General features: G+C 35.6%; 1 protein-coding gene across 8 annotated transcripts in view; it reads right to left on the minus strand.

The window, feature by feature from the left end:
* Positions 1–27,743, minus strand: part of LOC124530820 (muscleblind-like protein 3) — a 104,024-nt gene that overhangs the window by 46,674 nt on the left and 29,607 nt on the right. For 7 of the 8 annotated variants that reach the window (XR_006966483.1, XM_047105141.1, XM_047105140.1 and 4 more), the window contains exons 1-2: positions 13,206–13,435; positions 5,839–6,528 (exon numbers count right to left, since the gene is read on the minus strand). Coding sequence is in view for 7 of the 8 variants with exons in the window: in XM_047105141.1 (XP_046961097.1) it covers positions 5,839–6,027 (189 nt within the window). In the remaining variant the exon portion in view is untranslated. Of the gene's footprint in view, positions 1–5,838; positions 6,529–13,205; positions 13,436–27,743 lie in introns of those variants that run through there. The other variant, XM_047105137.1, reaches the window with a different exon arrangement.

Here is a 27,743-nt window from a genome sequence, read left to right on the forward strand (position 1 = left end):
CATAAAATTTAATGTAATAAATCTTACAAAATAGTAATTAAAAAGTGCTAGTAGGCAGCCTAATTCAATAAATATATATTGATTATCATTCTTATTTGTAAAAATATATTAATATATTTTAAAAGTTGATATCGTAATTGAGATTTCTTTAGTCTATGGTACAAGTACCTTATCAAAATTCGGCCGAAAGTAATATTATACATACAAAGAGATTATAATCGAAGCAAGAAATGTATTAGGTCTATCATTTATGCTGTCTAATGACAAACTGACGCACCATTACTAGGCAGATATGTGTAGACAATATCGATAAATCATTTTTGTCTTTTGTTATTTTAATTTGTTCAAATGAGTAATATTTAAAGTTTAGTAAGTTATATTGTAGGTAATTATAGATTACCTTTGTCACAAAAAAAGTAAACGATTATTTAAATCTTGCTTAAAATTTTCGTTTAGTTTAAAAAAACTTTTCTCAAATATATAATCCGACATTCAAAGATATTCTTTTAGATTTATAAAAGAATATCTTATATTGTTTTAATCTGTCGTTTCGTTACTATTGTCACATTTCAATACAAATTATCTGGCCGTTTTATTTCGACATTAAATTCACAATTTTGGCTTAAAGTCGGGATACATGCGCCACATGATTGAGAACGAAACATTAAAAAAAGACAATTACAAATAATAAAATACACACGAATGTGTTGCTATAATTTATTTCATCATAATCGTTTCGTTGCTACTCAATTTCAATTTAAACCGGGTCTGAGAACAGTGACCTTGATATACGCTAATATTTAACAATCGTGCTTCGTTACAAAATCTTTAAAATACATAAGACTATTTTGGCATCTGTTTTTCGAACAAAAAAAAATACACATCAAATAAATTACATTATAAATCTATCAATACATCAAAAATAACCATTAATACCGTAACATGCGCCTAATAGGTAAGTTAGTCATTATTATTGCGTTTATCGTGGAAATATAAGATTGTCTTTGAATGGGTCGTTCGAATTGTTTTGTATAAAGTCGGTCCGTATATTGTTTGTCCACGTGACTCCGAACACGGCAGCAATGAATAGGCGGGTAGAGAGAGCCATCAATCGGCGCGGGAGGGCAGGCACGCGGTCGGCCGCAAAGTTCGCAACCTGTGAAACAACTCTGGCATACCGGACAAAGCGCAAGTCGAGATTACTGGCAGCTTTTAAACGCTCCAAATGTTCTATAACGGAACATTTGGCGAGCAGGCTCTAAAAATAGTAAAAAGGACTATATAAAGCCCGGCCTATCGATTCGCAGAGCGCACTCCGTTCCGTTTTCCTCTTTTGATAACAATGGCAGTGATCCATTTTAATGGTTCGGTAATCGACAGGTGTCGCTTTGATGTTCGCTTTTAAAATAATACAACAGATTGCGTTCGAAAAGTATCTTTTTTTAATCATATGATAAACATTAGGGACAATTCAAAGTCATTGTTAGACATAAAATATATATTCATTAGTTTTAAATAAAACGTGCGACGCCCTATTGTCACTGAAGCGATTTTTAATGAAACAAATATGTATAGTCTTTGTTTCCAATTTTATTCCCCGCATTAAAAATAAATACAAAAAATATACAGAATGATTGTTATTAAAATTACAAATAGTCTTAAAAACATATAGAGATGTCATACGTTAAAATATAAAGACCTGTTTTTTGCGATGTAACCGGTTGTATTCAATTTAATATAAAAAAAATGTGCAGATATAAATGTTATCAACGCATTGTCCATTTTGTTTGTATTTTTAAAGCGTCATCGATTTTATTAGACGAGTACTATTTAAAAGCGTATGCCGGCGTGATGAAAGTGGATGCGTGGGTGGACCTGTACACAATACTATATTTTTGACTCGTCGTCATGTCGAAAAGCATAGGTTATCGGTGCAACTGTCACAACTCGCCCCAACCCACGTACAGGTATTTGTCGTTTTGAAATAAAAAACCAGTTAAAAATAACATTAAACACTTTAGATGTATATTATATCCACAATAATTTATTTTGCATTACTTGAAAATATCACGAGTCATGACATTTAGTACACGTTAACGAAACAATAATCTTTGTAGACATTGGGCAAATACGAGAAAGTGGCTTCATATATATATATATATATATATAATATTCGTTTACTGTATGTACTTTATTACGTAGATGTAAGCATTGTAAAGAATTAAGCGAAAGTGTCCGTAATTAGTTACCAAAGTTGTAACAAAAAAAAACATCAATTCCCAAGTTTAGTATTTAAGGCCGTGTTGTTGCGTCAGTTTCTAGACAAGATCGAGTTGATGAGGAAAGAGGTAAGCAAAATGAACAACCGCGATGATGTCAGTATCTAGTTTACTTAGCAAGTAGCCGGCGCCGTATCCAATTCGTGACACAATCGATGATCAACGCTTTTGTCAATTATGTAATTTAATTTAACTTTAGATTACGCGACATTTTATTTAATCGATGAAAAATAAAACGAGTATTGACACAGTTTGTTACCAAATAGATAGTTTATTTAACTGTTTAATTTTAAAAAAACGTATTGATTAATTTTTTTCCTTATTATTCGGCATGAAGTTGAACCGGAACAGCCATAGCACGAGAGGAAAAAAGAAGTATAATTATTCAAAATTTACGTTTATGTTATACGTGCAATGTGCCCGTGGCATTGTCTGCGTACAGCGGTTTTTAATGTCCCTCGCGGGAACCCAAATATCTGGATGCTTTATTGTCGCTATCTGTTTTGTATGCACAAGAGCAGACAGTATACACATACGTACTAAACAATATGATTACATGTCAATATACGACTATATGTTCGTAGCGGTAACACAAACTCATGTTTAATTTGTTAGTCACATGTCGTAATCTGCGCAGATACAGGTAGGCGGTTGGACCATCCTCACGACCGCACTCGTCTGCCCATAATCATCTCACACATGGTCAATGATTCATGGCCATTTTAATGTCAGGTGACGACACGAGTCACGACGTTTTCAGATGCGAAGCGATATTCCGAAATCCGGTTCGATACGCTGACTTTGGCGCGAGTGGGTTAGATTAAGTGAATAAGTCAATAAGCTCGTTTTAATCAACACAACACGTAGCCTAATCAAATATGACCCCCTCGTCATATCGCGTAATTGAAGGCTTAATCACGGGAGACGTTTTCGCGGTGCGGCGGGATGCGGGCGAGGGCGGGCTTGTTTGATCAGCTCTCGATTGCGCTTCGAACATGTGACAATTTACACTAAGATGGCGGACTTAATCGCAAATGTATCGGGTTTATTTCCTAGAATTCTGGGTCGATACACGAGCGTAGCATGAGTAATAATTAAATTATAGCCAAATATGGTTTCGTTAGCGGTAAATTTCATAAAATGTAATGTCTATTACAAATGTTAATATTTATCGCTAACCAAATCTGAGTAGGCACAAAGGCTTGAATTAAATATATGTATTTTATTTTTTGTTAATTGACGCAGCGGTACCTATCGTTACGAGTTCAATAGGTCAAGCCATGTGGGACTATTTGTGTATCGGTAGTCATCTGAATTTTAAGCGTAATTTGATATGTTAACCAGCGAAATAAATTACATTAATAATTCATGAACATAATTATCCACGAGGATAATTTGAAAGTTCGAGTAACTTTCGGGTAAGGAATTCTATTGTGATATATGTATATAATACTAAAATCATTACAATGTGAATAATCTGTTGTTATGTAAATAAATTGTAGATAAATCTTGAGTGAAAGGCGGAATCAAAATGCGACGAAAGTTATTTAGCATTTAGATTATAACCTCATGGCTTCTATCGCCCACGGAAAATGCGGAGGAGATGAGAACGGGGCTATGACAGCGACTTTAAAGGTTCACGCAGCAAACGAGTTATTGAAATAAAGCGCGGACAATCGAGACGACAGCCGTGGAAATCTTTGCCGAGTGAACGGATACGCTCCTACTGCCGATCCTCGTTTCTTTTGATCGCATTACCCAGCAGACCTTCAAAGGAACACGCTAAATTCATAAACATAACAAATGACATTTGAAATTATCCAAATAAAGAATGATTAATTTGTATATTTCATTATAATTTAATACTACGTTTATATCATATTGCCAGGTATTGCAATTATATATATAATAAATATCATTGATTTAATCGTTTAATACATTACTCGGCTTATCTAATGTAATAAACCATACCGGAATATTTTTATCGCGACACATTCGCCAAAATACATACACATTATCACGTCATTCAACTGAACTGATAACACCGTATCACGTTATGCCCCTACAAACTGGACGATAAACTGTTGTGCGGTTTAAAATATTTTTAAAAAACTCCATAAAAAACGTCATACACAACTCTGATAAATAATGTGATAGTAATAAGGGCCGTTTTTGCTGGTAACATTTTGCTTTGCGGGACGTCGACGCAGACATTAAGGAGAATGATAATGTTATAAATAGCAAAATACTCTCGATACGGAATAATTACATAACTTCGGAACATATCGACTGGAATGACTACAATACGCTAAGGCGCCGTCGAGTCATCGTTCTGTTCATTATGTTAGCACGATGCCAATTCCCATACAATGGTAGACGGCTTCGGTGGGGCGGGTGACGTCACTTCAGGCTAGCCTTGGTTTTGAGGTCGGTGCTCGAAATGGCGGCGGTGAAAATGTTGTCTCAAGCTTTGTCTAATTCAAGCAGAAAATCAGTGTAACGTTTTAAGGACATTGGTTTCTAGAGATTATGTTGTTGTATTTGTGCAAACTACTGATTTCTTTGCCTTTGTCAATCGTGCACACGCTTAACATTTATACGGCATATGTCGCGATGGTCATTACACTACTTTTTAGTACACTTCTTATATAAATTTAACTGTTTAAGATTATTTCAAATCTTTTAAAGCTTCGTTTGGAATATGTAATATTGTTGTAAGAAAATATATATGATACTAGTAACCGCCCGCCTCGTTGGACATTTATAAAAAAATGAAAGAAGGGGGAACTAACGAAATTAAAAAAGATAAAAGATGGCAATAGGACCGTCGATAGACAATTCCGCGTCGAATGGTCATCCGTATATACATAGAATAGGTAGAATACATTTACAAAGAAAAATATATTATTTTAATAATATTAATATTGTAATGTACTTAAAAATAAAGGGTAAATTATATTATTAAAAAACGTAAAAAGTAAGTTGGTTTTAAATATAAAACTATTACAATTGCAATTTGATCTTGTTAGATATATTATTTTTACAGATTATATCTTAAAGCTTTTACTAAGCTATTTTAAAAATATTACACTATGATTATGTTTTCCGGATATTATTGTTGGCTCTTCCAATTATTGTATTTTTCGTAATTAAACTATATATATACGCTTTGGTATGAACGTTTGATATAATTTTTTGTTAATGACTTAAACCTTTGTCATGGTAAATGATGTATTAAAACATAAAGTATGACATAATACCTAACTCTTTTCTTTTTTCAGAATGGTTATTGTTGCAATCAAAGCCATTTTCCATTAAATAATCTTAATTATTAGATTGTAATGTGAAACGATCCGAGGAAAAATTAATAGAAAATTATATGCAATCGCAATATTTAATACGTAAGATAGCGAATCTTTTCAACATGCAAATTAATATAATAGGGAAACTATTACGTCAATAAAATTGTATGAAAAATGGCATCGTTGCGAAGTTACATTGTGAGTCTTCCGTATCTTTGTTTGTCGGAAACAGTGGATTCTGTAAAAAATAAACTTACCTTGATACTATCGTAGCAGGCGGTGACCCTTCCATTCTGTACTTCGACGGTTGCCGGGGGATGTGCGAACTTGCACTCGGTGTCGGGTCGCGAGCACTTATTACGTTGGAACTCGCGGCACACTTCGAGTTGCAGCCAACGTGAGTCTTTTCCGTTCAGGAGGCTATTCATGTTCACCATGGTTGCCATCGTTGCCACTGTGTTGGGGGGAGTAGGAGTAGCGCGCACAATTACTTAGAGCGAGTGCGGCGCATATGCAGAGGGGAGCGAGCGCGCCCGCGCGCTCCGAGCATGCACTTCTCACTTTCGCTCGCCGAGTCGATTCTGTGTCACTTCGGCGCTGGCGCACCCTTCACTACAAACACTACTGCACACGCGAAGGAACACGGAACACCACGACGATATTCCGAGGTTCAACGAATATTAATTACTAAATATTAATCTTAGAATTATGTTAGAATTAAAGACACCGACGTTGCAAGCTTATTTAGGCAAGTATTAAATTATTATTATCACACGCGTTCGTATCGATGTTGACGGTTGATTTTAGTAGAGGGCGAGCGGTGCTTGATGTGCGAGCATGACGGCGGCGGCCGGTGTGGGTCTGGGCAGGCGACGGTAGGGCGCGAAAAAAGCGAGATTAGCGGCTCGGCGGTCAGCGAACAAGCCGGTGCGGTGCGGGGCTCAACTCTGCGAACAACAAAACACAATGGTTATTCTCCGGGCGGTCAGCCCCGGAGCCAAGCACAAGCGGCTACCGGGTTAGAAAGCATGCGCGGCGGCCGTTCCCAGGCCTGCGCTATACATGTCAATATCCTTGCTCGTCACATAGGAATTATTCGAGGCCATCATCACGACATCTAGCTCTATCAGATAGTGTTAGTTGGCAATAATGTCATTTAAATTTAAAAAAATAAACTTACTCAATTTTTGTTTTTTGTTTTCTGTTACCAGATGTTGTTTATGAAGATAATACCTCGAATAACATCATTTCAAAAAGGGGAAATGATTGAAACCTTTCTTTTGAAACTATTTCGATAAACACTGATACCATTTCTATTTACAATAACAAAATAAGCAATTCGTGACGTTTATTTTATTAAACATAACTAAACAGTATATCATATACAATTTTAAGACATTGTTAGATTTCGTGAAGACGATTAAGACAATGTTAAGGTATAATAATTTTAACACCTAAGTGTTAATAATCTCTACAATCATCAATTACCCATATATTAAATACTAAATAGCACTGATTGTTGTCTAGAGTGATTGTCCGGTATAATAAAAATAGTAAATTTGTTGAATACGTTTTAATTTTTCTATTGTGGCGATAGTTATTAATAGAAATATATGATGATTATGAAAACGCTGATTGTTTTATATGATGGACAGTGGTGGATGAGGCGTATTTACGGGAACACGATGTGCGCGATTTAAACAGGTGTCGTACCAATAATAACGCAAGCCAGACGCGGACGTAAATACTGGCGACATCATTACTTGCAGCCAAAAATTAATAGTCACATAAAACATTTTCTGGATACTTAAAATCGGAGCTGGGGGCTATTGCGAGAAAAATTATGAAACGCACGAGGCGAGCGAACACACCAATGAGTGTTAGAGGTGGAAACATTCTCTGTGTGGGCGCCGTGGAGAGGAACGTGGCCGTCTGGGGCCGGTTACAGGGAAAAACTCGTGAAACCAAATCCTATCGTAATGCGCTATTTAAAGCATAACCCAGTTGAAAATAGCTCAGTGTGCGGCAACGCATCGTCGCGCTCTTCGCCGTGCACAATCTTCAAATTTTACGTTGGATATAGGTAGTAGCGTTATTATGACGGCGAGCACGCCTTCTTATTGAACAACTCAATTAAAATGCCAGTCGTGTTTGCATTACAGTGATGTCATATCAAATATATGTAAATTTAGATATTTATACGCGCACTTATGACAGACAAGTCTCAAAATGTCATCTTGTTACATATTTATAATAAAAACATAATTTTCAATTTTTAGTATCATTTAATTTGTTAAGGAAAAATTCTAAAACATAAATTAAGTCAACAGCAATTATAATGGTTCTATGAAGATATAATTACATAGAAAGTCAATATCTTCAATAAGTTATATCGTTTATTATAATGTAAATAGCTAGTTAGCGTGAATCAGTAAGATTTAATCCCGGTAAATAAATAAACATTAAATTAAAGGCGGGCGTCCCGTGTAGTATTAAGCTTTGTAAGTTTGCATCTCTTATTCAGCATCTTGTATTATGAGCGCATTGCGCTGGCATTTGTGAAGAAAGAAACGAATCGGATCGGAAATGTATTCGTATCGAGCACACATATAAGTAAAACTCAAAGCAAATGGACATCGTTTTATTTCGAGCATTAAACAAGCAACTGAGAATGGTGGCGTCAAAGGATATCGTCTGATTCCTTTCACGGGTAGGGCGCCGCTGGCTGGGTTTCTTAGATGCTCGACACGCACGGGGAAGACATTCAATAACCCAGTGAAAAGATTACCAAGAGCAATCAGACGGAAGCGAATCTAAATAAGAATCTCGTGAAAGCGGTCGGGTGCGAGGGTGGTGCGAAGGGGGGAGAAAAACAGTTGGGCTGGGCCTTTGTGATCGTCGATTCGATCAAATTGCAATACAGAAAATTTTCACTATGATCTTAGGGTTTCGGATAATGCGGTTAAATGCAATAACATTAAATTGATACGTCATATCGCTGCTTCGCATCCTCGGTCTTGACCGGGAATCGAACCTGGGTCTCCCACCGTATCAGTGGGCGCTCTCACCGCTGAGCTATCAAGACAATCGGAATACAAAGAGCGAGCAAAGACTTATCAAGTTGTTTAGCAACACCGATATCTAAAAGTAATTGTTAGAATTTTTCTTAAGGCTATTACAAAACATATAACTATGCTGGTAAATGACTGCCTAGTATATTACCACATTCAACCGCACCTTTCCCTCGCTGCCGTTGCCCACACACGATTGAACTTTATAACGTGACATTTGTATCGACGTTGATTATGACTGTCCCACTTATTCAATTTATCTACTGACTAATATTACGTTTTTATGTTAGAGCTTAACACATTTTAGTCTCTCTTTTCGAATTAAAAACTAAGGTTTTCCTACTTTAGTATGTAATATAACCATTTTCATTACGTGTTTGTACTGTTTTTAATAGAAAAATCATTTAGTCGGAATTGTCGATTGGGTTATCCGATTCATAAAAATGCATTTTCATTATTTTGTTTATTGTTTAGAATGTGTTAACGGAAAAAAATTAAATTTTTATTGATTTTTGTAATTTCGAAGCGTCATACGATAATTTGCACTTTAGTGTTCAACACGATTTGGTGGTAAGTTCTTTAATAAGACTTAAGTTGCCAGGAAAAGAATAATATATAGTTTGGGACAGCACAGAAAATGCCAACGATTTGAATTGTCAGTTAAAGTCAGCAAAATAAAGAAAAACTGAATAACAAATTATTTGTTAAGAAGTGTTAAATATAGTAGACATTGTACCTACTGAAATAAGTGACATTACATTTTGACGTCATAGCATTCCTCTTATTCCGGCATCTTTAATAATAAAAATACAATATATCATTGGAGCACGCAACTTTTTATTTTTGTACAAAAAAGAATCAAGTTGATATTAAAACGTTTACATGACTTGCATCAGAAGATACTAGGAAGTATTAAATTTAAAATCTCATTTACGTCGTAAACCGTAACACAATCGATTATAAAATAGTTTATTTTCCGCGCACAAAAAGTAAATTGGTTAACGTTGGTCCTCTTTGTTGTCGCTGTTCAAGCTCGTACTTAGTAACGGCAGAGACCAGAAATTAAATGGGACAACAAATAGTCCAGGAGATAAAAAAGTGTTTCGGTGACGAGGCCATCAAATAACAAAGCGGAAAACGAAGTAGGCAAGAGCGGGAGATGACCTTGGGCTGTGGTGTCGCGCTCCGCCGCGCCCGCGCCGGCCGCAGACGCCCGCGCCGGCCACGCAAAAACTATCAATACGCTCGCCTTCGACACGCTTCATTTCAGACGTGACACGCTCCAAATAGTCATTATTACAATAAATCATTTTATTTTCACTATTACAACCTATTACCAGTTCAAACTCAAATAAGACTTGTCCACTGTAAAAACGTTGCAATGCGCATCTACATCTAGTTTCACAAGTTTTGTTTGTTTACGCGGACTTAATTTTTTTTTGTTTTTTAAGAAGTTCAAAATTTAAGCTATGCGATCAAATTTGTCAATCAAACATTCCTTATATCATTTCTTTTACACATTGTGTTGTATATTATTCTTCCGTTTTACCTTTTACGTCTTTTGTTAATGTTTACGTTCAGTGTAAAGTAGTCCATCTATTTTTTATTAGATGTGTTGACTGCCAATTGACCTCTTTGCTACGTGCACAAGGAATCAACGATTATATTGATTTTATTAAACATTTCATTCTAATTTATGAAAATACTATAGAAAAATAAATATTTCAAAAAACTATGTTTTGAATGACAAAACGAAATTATGATGAATAAAGTCTTTTTCAGAAAAGTCAGAATTGTCAGTTCACGATTACAATACTCTGCAAATAGTCTTTCGCGGAGAACAGTGCAACGTGTGCAATACTCCTTGGACAAATAAACACGTTTTTGTGTATGATTTGTGGACTCATTTAAGTTTAGCTGCCGTAATAAAAAATAATGCAGTCACATTTTTGTTTTAGAAATTGCTGAATTAGTATTTGTATAACTTAGATCAGTACTGAATATAATTTGGTGCAATACAAACATTGGGGAGGAGAATTAAGTCTAGATTCATAAGATGTCGTCGACGAAGTTTGTCGTCATTGGTTATTCTGCGCACGGCTCTACATTCGTTGGCCACGCGTGTTTGCTGACTCATAAGCTTAAAGACCTCTTTAAAATAATAATTTCACCAAGTCGTAAGCAATTTTTATAAAATGAAGCTTGAAAATTGGGGACGCTGAGATTATGAGTATTTACTTTATTTCATATTCTCTTCATAATAATTGTCTCTTCTAAAAGTGAGAAGAGCTGATTAAAATATGACTTACATAGACCGAACAAATTGATGCAAATACTGTGCAAAGCAAACCAAATTTTAGTCGAGCACGTAGGTCAGTTCCGGCAGTCAAAACAAAGGCCATTGTTACCTGTGCGGAGCAGATTGCAACCAGTACTGCTCTCGCATTCGGGACATGTACGAAGCACATTAAGCAGCCTCAGGGGACGCTAGCAGACTAGTAATTAGCAAGAGAGGCGAAAAATTTGCGACGGTTTAAAATTTACGAGGCGCAAATTACACGATTCCGGCGCTATCGCTGCAGCACGGTCGTTAATGTGCACGCCTTATCGAACATGGTGCGACGACTGCTTGAGAAGTTGGGAGCCCTCGTGTAGCATTACATTAAACTGATAGCGCCCAAACGATACAAAAAATACATCCACAAGAGAAATATGTACAAAGTTTATCTCAAGTCACTTTATTTACAAATATGCGTATACGTGTATTTCTTGTAATGTCTCGCGGATATCGTTTTAGATATTTATTCGAACGAAATAAGTAAATTTTGCTTGCGAATTTTATACTTTGTCTTTATTTTTAATGACATTTTAGAACACGGGCAAGTTATCTTTAGCGTAACAGTTTCTTATCAGTGATTAATTTAGTCGAGTAATCTGCAGGTTGGATTCGTGTCTCACGTCCGTTTATTTTCTACAGAGATAAGATAAAAAATCTTTAGGATAACAACTATAAGTGTCCACTTGAATTTTAGAATATTTTTACAAAACAATTACTTACTAATTTGAAGTATTATAAGGAAACTACGTCAGCGATGACACTTTTATTTCATGCGGGCTAAACATTTTTGTAACATCGAATAGTGTTTTATTTGAGGAACTATTTTGTAAAAGCTTGAATATAAAAGAGTTTCATAGCCTCTCGTGCTTTTTTGCGGTTTTAGAATTTAAAATAATAAAATAAAACAAAAATATTGTAGTAGAGCGAGCTCTATTGACAGAGGTTTCATTGTTGTGAGCAGGTAGCGGAGCCAGCTGTTACCCTCGTAGATGAAACGGTGCAAACAGACCATTGTGGAGTTTAGCTGATCCAATATACCGACAATTTTGAAAATTAACACATGCACAATCTGTGTCATTTCATTTGTTAATCCTTTCCATTTTCGAAATTACTGAATGTTTTATTGTTTGATATGGCAATGCTGAATATTACAAAAGTTTTTCTCACATTTATAATTTTTACATATATTTTTACAGGACTTGCATTAAATTTACTTTTACTTATATCTTCGAAAATGTAAAAGGTCGTGTATTAAAATATCATTTGTTCGTTATTATGCAAATGGAATAAAAATCGAATTGTGATTGTCAAAAATATCGCTAAAATCTGTTCACCACAAACTTTATAAAAGATACATATCTCTGAATACGGTGGAGATTTATCTCTAAATTATCACATTCGATAATCGTTATCTTTACATTAGTAAGATTTGTGGAGGTTTTCATATATTTAACATTTTTCGAAGATTATACAATATTATGACTTTTATAGAAAAACATATTAAATAAGTGAATTCGAATAATGACCATAAAATTATTCTTTCTTTTACATAATATTTTTCTTAAAACCTTTTCTTTGGTCTTTTATTTTATATTTTTAACATTATATTTTTATAAAGATTCGTACGTGACTTTTTAGAAGGGGTTATTTGATAGTTTTACTAAATTCAACAAACATACATACCATTGTCGGACACATTTCTTAGCAACTACAATAAAACTACGAAAATATTGTTTCCGAATGACGTAATTCATGTTCGTGTGTGGAGGGCAATTCATTCGGTGGGATATGCCGTACTTTACTTTGTATTAGTTGCTTATAGAAGTAAGTAATACGAGAGAAGCTTTTAAACTTTGGGAGCTCGTGCAAAAGCGCTAGCAGCGCGTTCGTCAATGCACTGAGTGGGTCCAGTTACCCAATGCGAAAGCTCTCATGCGGGGACGCAGACAACTTCTGAGCGACCGTTGAACTAACGCATACCACTCGAGCACTGATCGCTATTATTGCTAATTTTCCGTCGAATTTCGGAAATCGCCATCAATAGAATTCCGATGTCACAAAATATAAGAACACTAGCTATACAAGAGCACGATAATAGTGTAGGATACCATAGAAACACTAGTTTTATTCACAAACTTTCACGATGCTCACTTTAACGCGAGTTACGAATTTAAGAATTACGAACGTTTCTAATATAATGAGCGGTAACACTTACATGATGAGGGGTAAACAAGCCGGGTAAGGGAGCGTAAATGTCCAAAAGTCAAATCATAGCAAGTCGCACGTAAGTTAGGAAAAACGATTCGCCGGTAGCGTAGAGGTCGCGTTCGCGGCCACGGTAGGGCGGCACGCGTCGTGATCGGAGCACGAGTGCGGTGCACAGAGCGGCGCGAGTCACACAAGCACAAGCGGAGTCGGCAGGCGACTGACGGGAGGCGAGTGGCGCGGCGCGGGGCGTCGCTGCGCGCGCACCCCTCACCCCGCACCGGACCCCTCGGCTGCGCCGCTCCCGCGCCCCCTCCCATGCCCCGACGCGCGACGCCAGCCGGCTGCCTTATCACGCCGCGCGGCGCGCCGCTTCCTTTCTCCTCATGCAGTTGCGAGCTTTTCGCCACTGCCACACTTCCGCCCGCCCCGTTGATTGTGTAGAGTTTTAGCCGGTCAATGTGTTTTATTTGATGACTTATTATTATCTTAGTAACTTTAAAAAATAAACAATTAACAACTGAGACACCATTGCATATGTAATAAAACTAAATTTTGTAACTAATTAGAATTTTTTCTAATTAAAATACAGTCAAAAATGAGAAATGCATATTTGAAAGTTATTACAGATAACCTAATACATTTAAACAAGTAATCGTAGGGATTATAACAAAACGAATAAAAGGGTGCATGCGAGAATAGGACATTATTCAGATGTGTAAGCGAGTGCGCAAGATTGGCGCTGGCGAAGCACGGTGAAAGTGCGCTGGAACAAGTTTGCGTACTGCGCGTGACCTGCCCGAGGACACGCAGACCGTCCACAATATCGCGCTGGATACGAATGGGAACAATTCCATGAGATTGGTAGTACCATAATACAGAAATTCATACTTTAAATATAATGATTTACACTATGCAGTACAAGCATGAGTTATCGAATGACTCATTGAGAAACACAAAATTTATCATACAAAATATAAGTCATAGGATTGTATCTAGAAAAATCATTTTTTAATGTGAGATAAATGCTAACTGACAATAGCTGTTACATTCCAACATCAAAGTAAAGTGCAGTCAGCACATAAGAATATGGGAGAGACAGCACAGACAGAATAGAAAACGAAGACATTATGAAATCGGACAGAATCGGGGAGGGCATTACATAAGGTAAACCGTATTGACTAGAGGTTCCAATCTCGAATCCGCAACGTAAAAGTCAAGCAGACCGCAATATTCTTTTATATTTGCACACTGAATTTCAGACAAATTGGGAATGATTTGTTAGCCGTGTAGTCGAGTATGCAACAAGACAGTGCAGGCCGCACCGCAGTCACGATGCGATGACGACGTGAGCTCGTTTTTGCGTCGCGCGCCTTCGAGCGTGACATCTAAACTCTAAAGGCTCATTTATACACTTCTTGCGGCCGTCTCGTCTCGAAACGTTTATTTTTTAAACATTTTAATAGCGCAATACATTCTATAAGATTACATTTTACGTGCCACGTGGCTTTGTGTCGCACAAAAAATGAGTTTAGTAACCTTTTTAAGCAAATCATATTATCAAAATGCAGGTTTTATTGTATACATAAGTCATTTTTATTCGGGGAATAAATTATTTCACATATAAGTAACGGAAAAAAATGAGTATTTAGTATTTAATTTTATGTTGCATTCATTGTTGATTTAGTTCCAATGTTTAATAATATATTACAGTATAGGTGAATAAAACGAATCAGCGATAAATAATTTAGCAATCATTTTAGTTAAGTATCGTGTAATTCGCTTTATCTAAGAGAACGGTATTAATTAATATTAAAAGTAACCAAATATACGAAAAACGTATTTTGCATTTTAATTCGTATCATAATTAATGTTATTCCATTAATGATTCACAACTTGATAAATGGAAGCTATCACGACTGTCTTCTATTAATTTAATATAATAAAAGAAGTAATTAGCAACAATTTATATTTTGGCCAATGTTTAATTAATTGTAATTTAAGGAAGATGCGCTTCGTTGGCGAATTCGGTGTCCTCGAGACGATGAAGTTCAATGACCTGCCGTTCATCTTATGCCCGCAAAAAATGCACTGCTCCGTCCCACGCCAAACGCAGCACTCACACAATCTTACAATTAATATAACCAAACACACATTGAAAATTCTTCTACCATTCGCGAGCAACCAATAATCTCACAGCACATTTCACGCCTTTCTTCACGTAACACAAAAATGCCGTCTAAGATTGATTAATTACGACATCCGACCTATTTATATTATTTAGAGCAAGTCGCATCTTATCTGAACATTAAATAGCCAATTGTTGAACAATAAATAAGCCCGCGGGGGTGCACCCACGCATCTCATCTCCACATCAACTCACTGCGCACGCGCCGAGTTTCCTGTATCATTCATTAAGATTGAGCATACGCAAAAGTGTGACATACGATTGCTTAATTTTATGCTTCAATAAAAACGAAAATACAGTCTCTTAAATAGGCCTTATAAATGTATTCAATATTTCGAATAGACGATGATAATGTTGCTATTTGCGTTTTTAACAAAGAGGCTAAAATTCGCGGTCCACCGCTGCCATACACCAATTAAGTAAAATTAAATGTACGAAGAATTTAGAAATTGGTTAGCTTCCTTGAAGCGCATCGCTGTAATTGACGTACTTGAGTTAGGAGCATGAAGGCATAATTCGCGATTTATTTCATACCATTTTCTAGAATATTATTTACATTAAAAGCAAAAAGATCTAAAACAAAAAAAATGCGTATGGACATTATGATCATTAAACATTAATTATACTATTCAAATAAAATACAATATATTCTTATCTTTAGAATTATTTAAGATAAGAAAAACATTTATTAAAGTAAAATGCGCAATTCACATATTTTTTTATTAGATCTTATTAAATTCAATAAGGAGTGTTGGCTTAGTACAAAAGTTTAACAAAATAACTCTTAAAAATCGAGTATTTTATTATAGCTATTCCCCCGCATTTAATTAAAAATGGTAAAAGCGCTCTCGCAGGTCGCATCGCAGGTGAAACCGCGAGGCCGTACCTGCTGGATGACGCTGCATAAACGTTAATTAACTCGCCTCATCTGATTCCTTGTTGCTTAATGGCACTTATCTCTTAGAATTTCAAACTGTACGTAAATTAACCACATTGGCAGCGAATGTGTATATGTGAATATTCTGAACAAAATTCGAGCTTCTAACGAATCCTAAGTGTATACTGTAATGTAAGAAATGATCGTCAAGGTCGTGTTTTATATATAAAATGTAAGAAATTGGAAAAATATTGTGGAATCATTGAATTTGATTTCCGACCTTTGGTCAGAACTGAACGTTCGCTCTTCTTTGAATGATACACGTACAGAATTGAGTTCCGGATCCGTGATGTGGGCACGGAAATGAAAGACTTCTATTGGCATATACTGATATTTGCTGTTGTTATTTAACAACCCATAACGGCCGCGGTTTGCTCTTAATAAATTTATTTCGTACCATCGTCATTTCAAAATCTTGCAACTCATATTATTTTCGTAACCGTGTTTGTTAATACATACTAAGTATTAAATTGAACTTAACTATTAAATACCATTAAGTGTTACCAACGACATTAATAGCTTCAAAATGGAAAATATATATAATCTCCATCTGTGTCCAAAATCTATTACTACCAGCAGTATTCATTCGTTGCGATTTGTTTATTGCAAAATTTGCAGGAGGCAAAATATTTCACTGTATCGAAATGTTGTGCTGACACTGACGTTATAAACCGAAATATTATCAAAGTAATAAGAGACGCAGCAAGCGGCACTAAGAGCACTGTGTGCTAAGTGGCTTTTAAGGTCGCTTACCTCATCTCGCCTGCTAGTCCGACAATCTTACTGTTTATGCACGAATTTAGTACGATGCGATGTTTATTTGATCCATTTCTGTTGTAACATCATCATGAACTAGCACTTTATGATTGCCCTTCCTATTACAAAACGCGGCTGATTCCTCTCAGTATAAAGAACGTGCCGAAGAATAGATTTAGACAGGCTGTTTACCTCTCTTTTAAATATATTAGAACGTAATAATAATAAAAAAACAAGCGCTCAACTTAGATGTTTAGCAAAAAATAGTGAGTCATAATAAATTCATTCTAGGTACAAAGAATATCGTGTAGACAAATAAATTGCGAATCATCATGTTAGTAGATGTTTGGTGATTCAAATATACGGTATGCAAATTTACTTCTTAATAAATCGATACAGCGCAAGTTAACAGTACATTCAAAACATGATACTCCTATAACGAATGTTATGTTTTTTCGATTTTATCCAAAACTATTGTCGTACCAATTTACAGAGATCGTTTTGACAGATCAAGTATATTTGGTATCCAATCCACCCTATTGTATTGGCTTTACCTTATGCGTAAAACGAATGTATCAAATCAATCGCTCGTCAATTTGACAGCTATTAAGCCTGTATGGTAGCAGCCAAATAAGTAACCGAACAAGATACGTGAGACACGATTAGCGAATTAGTCGATGTCAATGATTTCACAGATTAAATAAATACGAAAACGAATTAAATGAAACCTAATAAATATATGTGTCGTGATGTTTTAGTTATCTCGTGTTACTTTAGAGTTAATGTTTAAATTTTCGGTATTAGCTACGCCTCGCCAGCGCGGCGCATAGGATCGCGTGCATGTGGTTCGGCCAAGTCGCCGCAGGTCGTAAATAAGAGCGTCTCTTTGCGGGCCATTATTAATGAATGCGCTGTAACCCCGCCTCCCCTCGTACCTTCAGCCTGAAAGCTAAATAACAGGTGCGTGTAACCCCATTCGCACAATCTATTTTCGATGTTCTTATAACTGTAAGGAGAAACTGTTGTGTTGTCTCACTCTAAATATTCATTCCATATGCCAGATATTGAGATTTGTTTGGGCGTCATCTGCTCGACATCGTCGTTTCTAAATAAGCGCGGTCTCGTGTTGGCTTTGCAAAGTTTCATTAGCCGTGTGGGAACTCTTAGTTAGAGTATCACGTTGCAGCAATTGCGTATGAAATTTGCACCTTACAAAAATATTTCCTAATAACGTTGTATTCGTTACTTTCGAACTAATTTAGTGACTATACATAAATAACTCCCAATCTATACTAATATTATAAATTTGGAAAGTATCTGTGCCTGGTTTCACGATTTTAAGTGTGAAGAGGTACCAGGTAATCTAAATAATAAAAAAGGTAAATCTAAATAATCTAAGTCTAACTTGGTTTGTTAGTTAGGTAGTAAGATTTACTCCCGGAGGACATAGACTACTTTTTTATTTCACCCCTAAGTAATATAATGACGGGTTACGTTATGGTTTGTATGTTATAGGTCGTTTCATAAGTTTTGCGCGTTTAAAGCCGCAGGTGCAGCTAGTTTTAAATAAAATACATTTTACAATATAATACTTTAATCCACGTTAATTTAATGAAAAACATTACAAGGTATATGCGTCATTGTACCACAAAGAGATTAATTTGAATAAAATTTTACAAATAAACATAATATTTAAAAAAAATTGTTATGCAACCAACATTAAAACTGCCTAGTTAACATATTTTGTTTTATCTACGTAGGGTAAATAACATGGGAAAGAAACATTAGTTTTTATGTTAGCTTCAGACTGACATTCTATTATTTATTCCTCGGAAAACTGCTTTTCACATCAGAAACAGGCCCCTACCGAGGTACACAAAGATGGCGCCACCGCTGCCAACATTAATGCACTTACTCTATGAATGACGTAATCGTAATATTGTTCCGAGCTCGGATTTCTGTTCACGTTACCCCGTAATCAGCATTTTGTAATAGTTACTGTAATATACCACTGTATTTAGCTATTGAGTTCAGTTATCACATTCCGTATAGAGAATGAAGTTGGCATCGTATTCGTTTAATAATTTCCATCTAAAATTCGACAGTATGCAATTAATTATACAACAGTAGGTTATATAAATAAACGGAGTGGTGAGTCGTATCATGCAATTCCGAATGAGTGTCGAGGTCAGAGTCGAATTCAAACCGAAGTGAGTCTACGAAGTTGCGGCTAATGAAACAGACTGTCTGAATCATAACAAAATGACGTAATATAGGAAGTTACCATTTGCGTGAACTCTCCTACGCGCATCCACGAAATGAACAGAGTTATTGTTTCATATTAAAGTTAATATGTTATCAAAATTAAAATACTCATACATTCCGCAATTTATATAATAATGTAAAACATTATACAAAGGGAATATAAGTTGATCATTATCACGTACGTATAGTATACAGGGCTTTATGTAGCATCAACATACATTTATCGTAAAATGTAATGACGATACTTATTGTATCTAAGCAACGCTAGTATGCGTTGCAGTGATACGATTCCTCGTCTACAGCGATGTTATGATTGGAGTTTGCGTTAATTAGCATGAGGTAATATGAGTCATCTAATTTGATTACACCGACCAAGGTCGCAACGGTTAGCACGAAGCAAATCAATCGTGCTTCATCTCATGTCTCGCACGTGCTTTTAACGAGTCTGCCCTTGGCAACCCAGGTCGTTGTTTCGATATCGTTTATGATAACATGATGCTCATGATGATGATGGTTTGCATCCTCCAGCGGCACAGCTACCAATCTTACATCCATAAGATATAAGACTATCCGTATAGGGATCAGCATCGAGGGGAAAGAGTTAAGACACGGCAATAATGATAAATAAGATTTAAAGTCTTTTCTGGGGCTAAGAAAAGTAAGCAATGCCCCTCCTCAATTTAGGATGATAGTGAGAATTCTTGACGGAAAAACTTGGCCTGATTCGGTATTTGAGCTTAGAACATTGGGACGTGTGGCGTTATGAGCTAAACATTGAGAAGCCTTGAAAATACAGAATAAGAGAATATATATAAATAGAAGCATAAATACCTATAGATGGATAGTAACATTTAGTTAAATTGATATCCTTATTTTATCTAAGTCAAAGAACGAACGACATACTGACCAGAAAGTAAAAAAAACGAGATATAATATGAGATTCTATTAATAGATAAAAGCAATTAAATATAAGTTTGCTTATTTGTTATTCATCATCGGCACTCGTAAAATCTTTGATTACGTAGAGGCGAACGAAATTCGTCTAAATTTTTTGGCACACATTTTTCGCAAAAACTATTAATCCGATTAAATGAAATGTTCATAATACTACGATAGAATATATTTTCTAGATAGAAATAACCAAAATAATTATTCTATGCCATTTATTTTGGTATCGGACCTGCAAAAGATTTATCATTTTATTTATTTTTGTAAGATTAATCCGAATATGAAAAAATAAACAGCACTTTGTTTGGATTTATTGCAACGCAATAATTTAAATGAAATAAAATTTAATTCATTACTTTCCTTTATTTTTTTATGACAAAAGGGTAATTCACCCACGAAACATTGCAACACGTTATTAATTAATATAAACAGATGATATTAATATGTATTCGAATGCTAACACATTTTCTAAGATAAAGAGTGTCGAGTCGTTAAAAATTCCGTTACAATTTCTCACATTTCCTCAAATCCACCCCGGGATCGCGTGAATCATTTGAATTATAAAGTGAGATGCGAGTGCATACAAAGTGCATAGGATTCCTTGGCTATGTAAATGAAGTGTAGAAACTGGGGTTTATAAGCGACTTACATCTGGAGGTCACGTTTACTACGAGTGGCCGCGGGGCATTATCAAACGGTATGGTCAAAGATGGAACAAAAATGACTAACGAGAAAATTGATATAAAAATACCGAAAAAATATTTATATAAAGAAATATGAGAGAAATATTTTTCAATTATCTTACCATACATACATTCACAAAAAAATACTAGCATTAATATGTAAACAAATGAATGAATAACTTACATTCTTTAATATATTACAATAATATTAACTAACATCTAAAATAGAACAATTTCAACTGTTACAAAGACTATTCTATAACCGTTATTCGGATCTAAGACCGGCTTTGTTCCCTAACATGAAACTAATTTATTCGTAGCATGCCATTCCACAGTTTAAATAATCGAAGACCAAATTATATATGCGTATTAACGGTCAAGTCATAGTTCAAAGATTAGGGCAACGGGCAACCCTTTAGGACCGAGAGGTGAAGAAGTTTCGAATTAAATCTGATCACCCCGCGGGCTCAATGCACGCTTACTCTATTTGATATTTAATAACAGTATTCATTAAAGGCATGACCAGTTTGTGCGCCCATAATACCCGTTTCTATTCATAAGAGTATGTCATAAATGCATTATTTGAAAAGAAATTTAAACGATGTTGTTAACTGTTAAACAAAGTAATATAGTATTGTAGTAGAATGATCGTACATTACAACCCCTATTTATTCCAGAAAGTGCAAATCTCTATCGCATCGTGATAGAGTGTCGGTAATCGTCACAAGCACCGGCGGCCAGTCGGCGAGGCGACGGCGGCGGCGCGACGCGGCCGGTCAGCGTCGCGTGTGGCGCCGTTAATGGATATTGATGGCGATGGCGCAACTAATTAGACGCCTGCTCTACTATTGCCTTTATGTCTACGTTTTTGCGGGTACATTTTTGCAGGTGCCCCTGTGTTTGGATGCACGTAATTACAGAGGTTTCGTCCCTGCAAATAATTTGTACATTATCAAACAGAGATTAATGCGATAGGGTTGTATGGGTGTATAGGTAGTCATTTGACAGGACACAATACGGACGCCACGTACGTCTGTACAGTGGCAGTTATTAGAAGCCGCACGGGCTGGCAGCCAGGCGGCCGGGCGGTATCAATCACCGTGGGCGGGCTGCGCGACATTGGACTTCAATTAGGCGGGTGGCGCGTGTGATTGCTCACTCCTCTACACACCAAAGGGTTACTTGACCTACTTATTATGATCGTCGCACGAGTCCTCGTTAGTAGGGAAGCTTGGAAATGAACTAGTAATTTAATTTTCAACGTCGACGTTATTTTAAACATGATTGTTAACCATAACTTCTTTAGCTAAAGAATAATCCTGAGCTTATTTTAGGAACATATCGTAAACACAATATTTGGTATGTATCTCGCGTCGAGATACAACAATTACAGTTTATTAGAGAAACATTTAAAGACGTCACGGGATATAAGGCAAAATGAAACAAATAAACTGTTCAACATTATCGTTGTTTTGTACAGAAGCGCTTTACGGCCGAAGATCGGTAAACTCATTAAAACATAAACATAATTACAAAGGAGCCTAAGTTAATTCAAGCAGTCTTTGAATGTGGCTCGAGTACTGGATATGGTTTCATTATGAAAATAATATATAAGCGAAAGCGGTAACCATGACGAGCAGAGCGATTAAATTTATGATCGCAAATTAAAATAGACAATTAAGCCGAAGAAGCTGTTATACAGACAAACAATAAATACATTTTTTGGTACGAGTCAGTTTAATTAATACCGTAATGTTCGGATAAAAATATGTATCAACAGAAATTACGAGCGTTGAACAGAACGCTTGCTCAAACTTTCTGTGCTCTTAGACGACTATACGGCTAGTTACATATTGTTCACTAAATATTAAACCACGAATTGGTCACACTTCCCTTTTGTACTGTATATCGATAGAGACGTGAGCGTATCATTCGAATGAGTGCATCAGATTAGATTTGCAATGTAAAGTAACCTTAAAACAGGTTTAGGATTACTAGCCAGTGAGGTGGTTGGAGCGTCTAGCATGCTTGACCACAAATAGGTCGTGTATTAAATAACACTGCACCGAACCGACCTGCGCAGGTTTCTAAATATGTTCAGAGCGACACTATCATAACCGCAGGTGATATTTCGTAATTCGCACATGAATTCAATGTTGCAACATTCATATGTCAGCTTGGATATAAACGCCTTGAATATCTACATCACCCATACGTGGAATAGAAACGCTTTAAATTAAACATTCTTGAAAATCTGAACTTATTTATTGACACATTGTCATAAACATTTTTGCAATACGTTTCATAGAAGTGCCTCTAGAAATGCCATGAAGTGAATCACGCGTGTATAAAAAGTAGGGTAGACATACAGTACATAGCAACCTATAAATGTCCCGCTGGCAGGCACCGGCCTCTTCTTCGGTTTAAGGAAAAATGTTTGCTTATTCTTTTACGCTGCTCTACTGTACATGCAGTTCTCCTCACAATGTTTACCAACCCCGAGCCGAGCAGAGTTCGAAATGAATAATTATGAACGCGCATGTAAAAAAGTCAGTGATCTTTGTCCGGATTTTTGCTTTCAATCTCAGGTTCTCATCTGGTGGCGTAGATCCAGGAGGCTCTGCACACGGCTATCTCGTCTGATTACTTATTAGACATTTGTTAATTAGTCAGAGATAGTAGTAGGTAAATCAATAAGCCAAAGTAATTTGGTAGAAGATAACAATAATATCGAGAAAGTTAATACTAAATAAGAAGTTAAACTCTCGAAAGAGTTGAGTTTTAAGAATCAGCGAAATAGGTATTTTTTAGACAGAAACTTCTTTAAAAGGTTTCCCAATTTGTTTTAAATTTATTTGACTCGCAAACATAGATTTGATAAACATTCGATTTATTAAAAATGATGAGTTCAACCTCGCCAATGTCATAAAAATCGATAATGTGGTTTAAGACGTGAGGTCAGACATAAATATGATGCCAGGAAACTTATTATATTAGTTTCATCGAATCTCTAGCATTTCTGCCATGAAATATTTTATAATATTCGGCGTACAGACTAGCTGCGGTTCTGGGAGTTCCGATATAGAAATCAAGTAATATTAATCCACCTAGGACTTCCAAATATATGTAGATAACAATATCATCATATCGTGATTAACTATGTAAGAAAGCTACATAGGTTTCGTCGAAGGCTAGAGGCGTCGAAATCACGTCACCGACGAGACGCAAGCGAGAGGCTACGTCACTCAAATAAACATTGCGGAAAACTACATGAATCTACACCGGCGGAATGACTCGCGTGTTCTTTAATAAGTTCGCCAGTTTTGTATTCTTGTTATAAATATAGATGAATGCATTATAAAATAAATTATTATAATATTAAACATACGGCACATAGCTCGAAAATTAACGGACCATTAACAAGAGATCTCGTAATTAAATCTAGGAATTTAATTAAAGCATTAGATCACACAGGCATTTTTGAGTTAACGACCCAAACAATTTTGCCACTCTTTAGCACTACATGGGGATATAGAGTAAAGGCATATTTTACGTTACACAAAATTTGTTGATGAATTAAACAATATTTCAGCTCTAAATTTCGAACGCTGTTTCATAAAATATTTGGTGTAAGCGGCCGATATTGAAACCAACCTTGTTCTAATTTGAGTAATTAATGCAGCCACTTCGTTAGTTCCCGAACTAAGTTAGCCTCTCGTAAGCTCGCGTGAAGAGTAAGTCTCTGCCAGCTGTTCTAAGACTATGATTATAATTAACATTAAATAACTGCACTAATATTGGCACATGTGTAGACTTGACGGGTCATACGCTATTATACATTTAGTACTTCTTTAACGGAAGGTTAAATTAAATTTATGACAAGATATTATTACTGTACTAAAACAGAGAATATTAATTATGTTTTGTCCTCATGATAACGCAGTACATTGATTCACTAACATATAGTAATAATTACTAATTTTAATTATAATGTTTATGTCATCGTGAATGAAAATTACATTTAACACAGAATAACATAGACAAATAAAACAGAGAATCAAAAAAAAATCATAATAAATTAATTAAGCTACCGAGACTTGTATATTCGTGAAATAATTACCAATATTTAAACTAAAATATGCTCTATAAGTACCGGGCAAGTAACTGAGATATAAAGTATTGAGTACATGAAAATACATATATAGACATATGTGTTTGTTACATAGAATAGTACACTAATACTATCGAAATGTTTCTTAACTGATAAAACACATATTTTCTATACCAAAATAGAGCAAGCACTACAAAATATTGCCTATTTTGCTTACTGTGCAAAATGGGAAAATATTTTGTAGTGCTTTAGAGGGTTAGTTATTTTAATATACATCTGTTAAAACAATCGGCAATAAATTGATTATTTCAAAAAGGTTTATGGCAGATTAATTTGACCATTGAGCTATCATCATTCTGAAGTATGCGTATGTATTTAATACTCACAAAATATATGAACTATTAAATAACTAGGCCATGTATATATTTGTAAAATAAAAAACATATAATAACTACTACCGTTGTTTAACTAAATATTGAATTCGGCACGTATTTCTTTTGTTTATGTGTAACACTTCCTATTGTGGCTATGTTGCGAATGGATGTAGGAACACATCGGTACCAGGTCTATGCTATCAAATCATATTGTAATTATCTAGAATTAATTACAACGAGAACGTGCCACCGAGTGATCATAGTGTTCGCGTCGCTAAACGCCACGTAACCTATGATACCGACCTGTCGTTATTGGATGTCCACGGCAAATATTGAATTTCATTTATACTGGAACGAGTTTATGGCTTGTTATTCAATTTCTCCTATAGCGGACAAGTGACCGTTTTATCTGTACGTGAGTGTGACGGGGTTGTTGCAATTCGTATTGATAGCGACTTGCAAGTATTACTCACATTTATTCTTCGAAAACTTTCATCACCACAAGTAAATAGCGTAACTGATATATATATAATAAATAGTATCTTGTCATTTTCCTTGTTTATTTGTCAGAAAATATGTTTAATTTTAAAATTTTCCTTGTATCAAAATAAATCTAGGTGATTTGTTAATATTAAATGTTTCCATTAATCGTATACATAGCATTATCGTAGTCATAATTGATGCTATCAAGTAATGGATTATTCAGAAACTACGAGACAAACAGAAGTTACTCCCAATTTTCATGTTTCCTAGCATTTAATGTTAATTGACGTTTAAGAGAAAGCCAATGGAGTTTACGTGTTAATTTATACATCTTGACAGCTTAACCAGAGACACAAATTGTCTTAGAACCTAACGATAGGGCTCTCCGTATTCCGTCGAGACTAGAAATTACAATATTTATGGTATAAACACTGTTTCAAAGTTAGTTCGACGAAAATGATTGCGATCAAAACTAAATGCACACTAAGATTAAAGCAGTTTTTAATCAGTTGAGAACACAACTCCAGTTTACGAGCACCGTCTTAACAGTTCTTTTTTAATTGCCTCTCGACGGGCCCGGGCCGTGTAATGCGCAATTTAATGATCCTTCAAAATGTAAAATGCATTACTGCGCCATCTTTATTTTACTGCTCGCCAAGATTAAATGCACAAAAAGTAGGTGGCGTTATCGTGATGTCATTGAAAAGTAAATAGCTACTGTTACTGTTAATATTGATTCATTAAAATAAAACCTATAACCAGGCGGCATAATACATAAAATCGTTGCCTAAATATATATAAAAAAAAACAATTATGCTTCATTTTCATACTCTATCTTATTTAGATCACAAGGCTGCAGTTTATTTATCTCACTGGCAATATTATTTTTGTTAAATGAATGTCACAATGTTTCGTGGCGAGAAGAAAAAAAAAATAGTCTCGTATTACGCATGCACCCTCACGGACGACTGTCGCTGGCACCTAATTATAATATAAATATCTACCGGCGTTTAACAACTGACCCGGCCATTATAATCTTAATAACCCGCTGCCTCGGAATAAAATTGGAAATCATGTAAATTTGCTAAAACATTAAAATAATTTTATGACTATAATAAGCAGAGAACACGTTTGTTTTTACGTATGACATATTATTATTATATCATATTAAGGAAAAATTAATTAATAATATCATAAATGTTAAACGGAAATTTAAGATAAATAAGCTATTTTATATCGGAAATGTTAATTTGAAACGAAGCCCTTGACACGGTTTCAAGATAGCGTAACATAATTGAGAAGAAATTGTGAAAATAAACAACTTGGGTAAAACTAAAAGTGACAGAACCGGTTAATCAGCTCTATTAGCGTGCGTTTGACTATTTATATGAAAAAAATAGTAAGTTGAGTGAAACAGTGCAAGAGGCGCCACCGGCAGTATTCGCCTCTCGTGTCTCGTCTTAACCATATGGACGGATACATGCAACAATGAGCCATACAACCGGTCGTAGGACCGTTACAGATGGACCGCCGCGCCGTCCGTGAATATACATGAGCTGTGACTTGACCTCGTGATATTAGACCGCGGGTGCGGAGCGTGGGACCTCTAGGAACAATCGACATTTGACATTTTGCTGATGATCAAACACGCTTTCCGTTTACTGTATTAAAGATATTTATAATGTTAAAAAATATAATTCGATAAGTAAATGTAATACATAACATGTCTTATACAAAAAGTGTCTTAGGTAAAATGTAAGTTTGATTTACAAGTCATCAATCAGAAAGCGGCCCTGGGTCAGG

The sequence above is a fragment of the Vanessa cardui genome, chromosome 7 (genome assembly GCF_905220365.1).
Source record: "Vanessa cardui chromosome 7, ilVanCard2.1, whole genome shotgun sequence".
Lineage (NCBI taxonomy): Eukaryota > Metazoa > Arthropoda > Insecta > Lepidoptera > Nymphalidae > Vanessa > Vanessa cardui.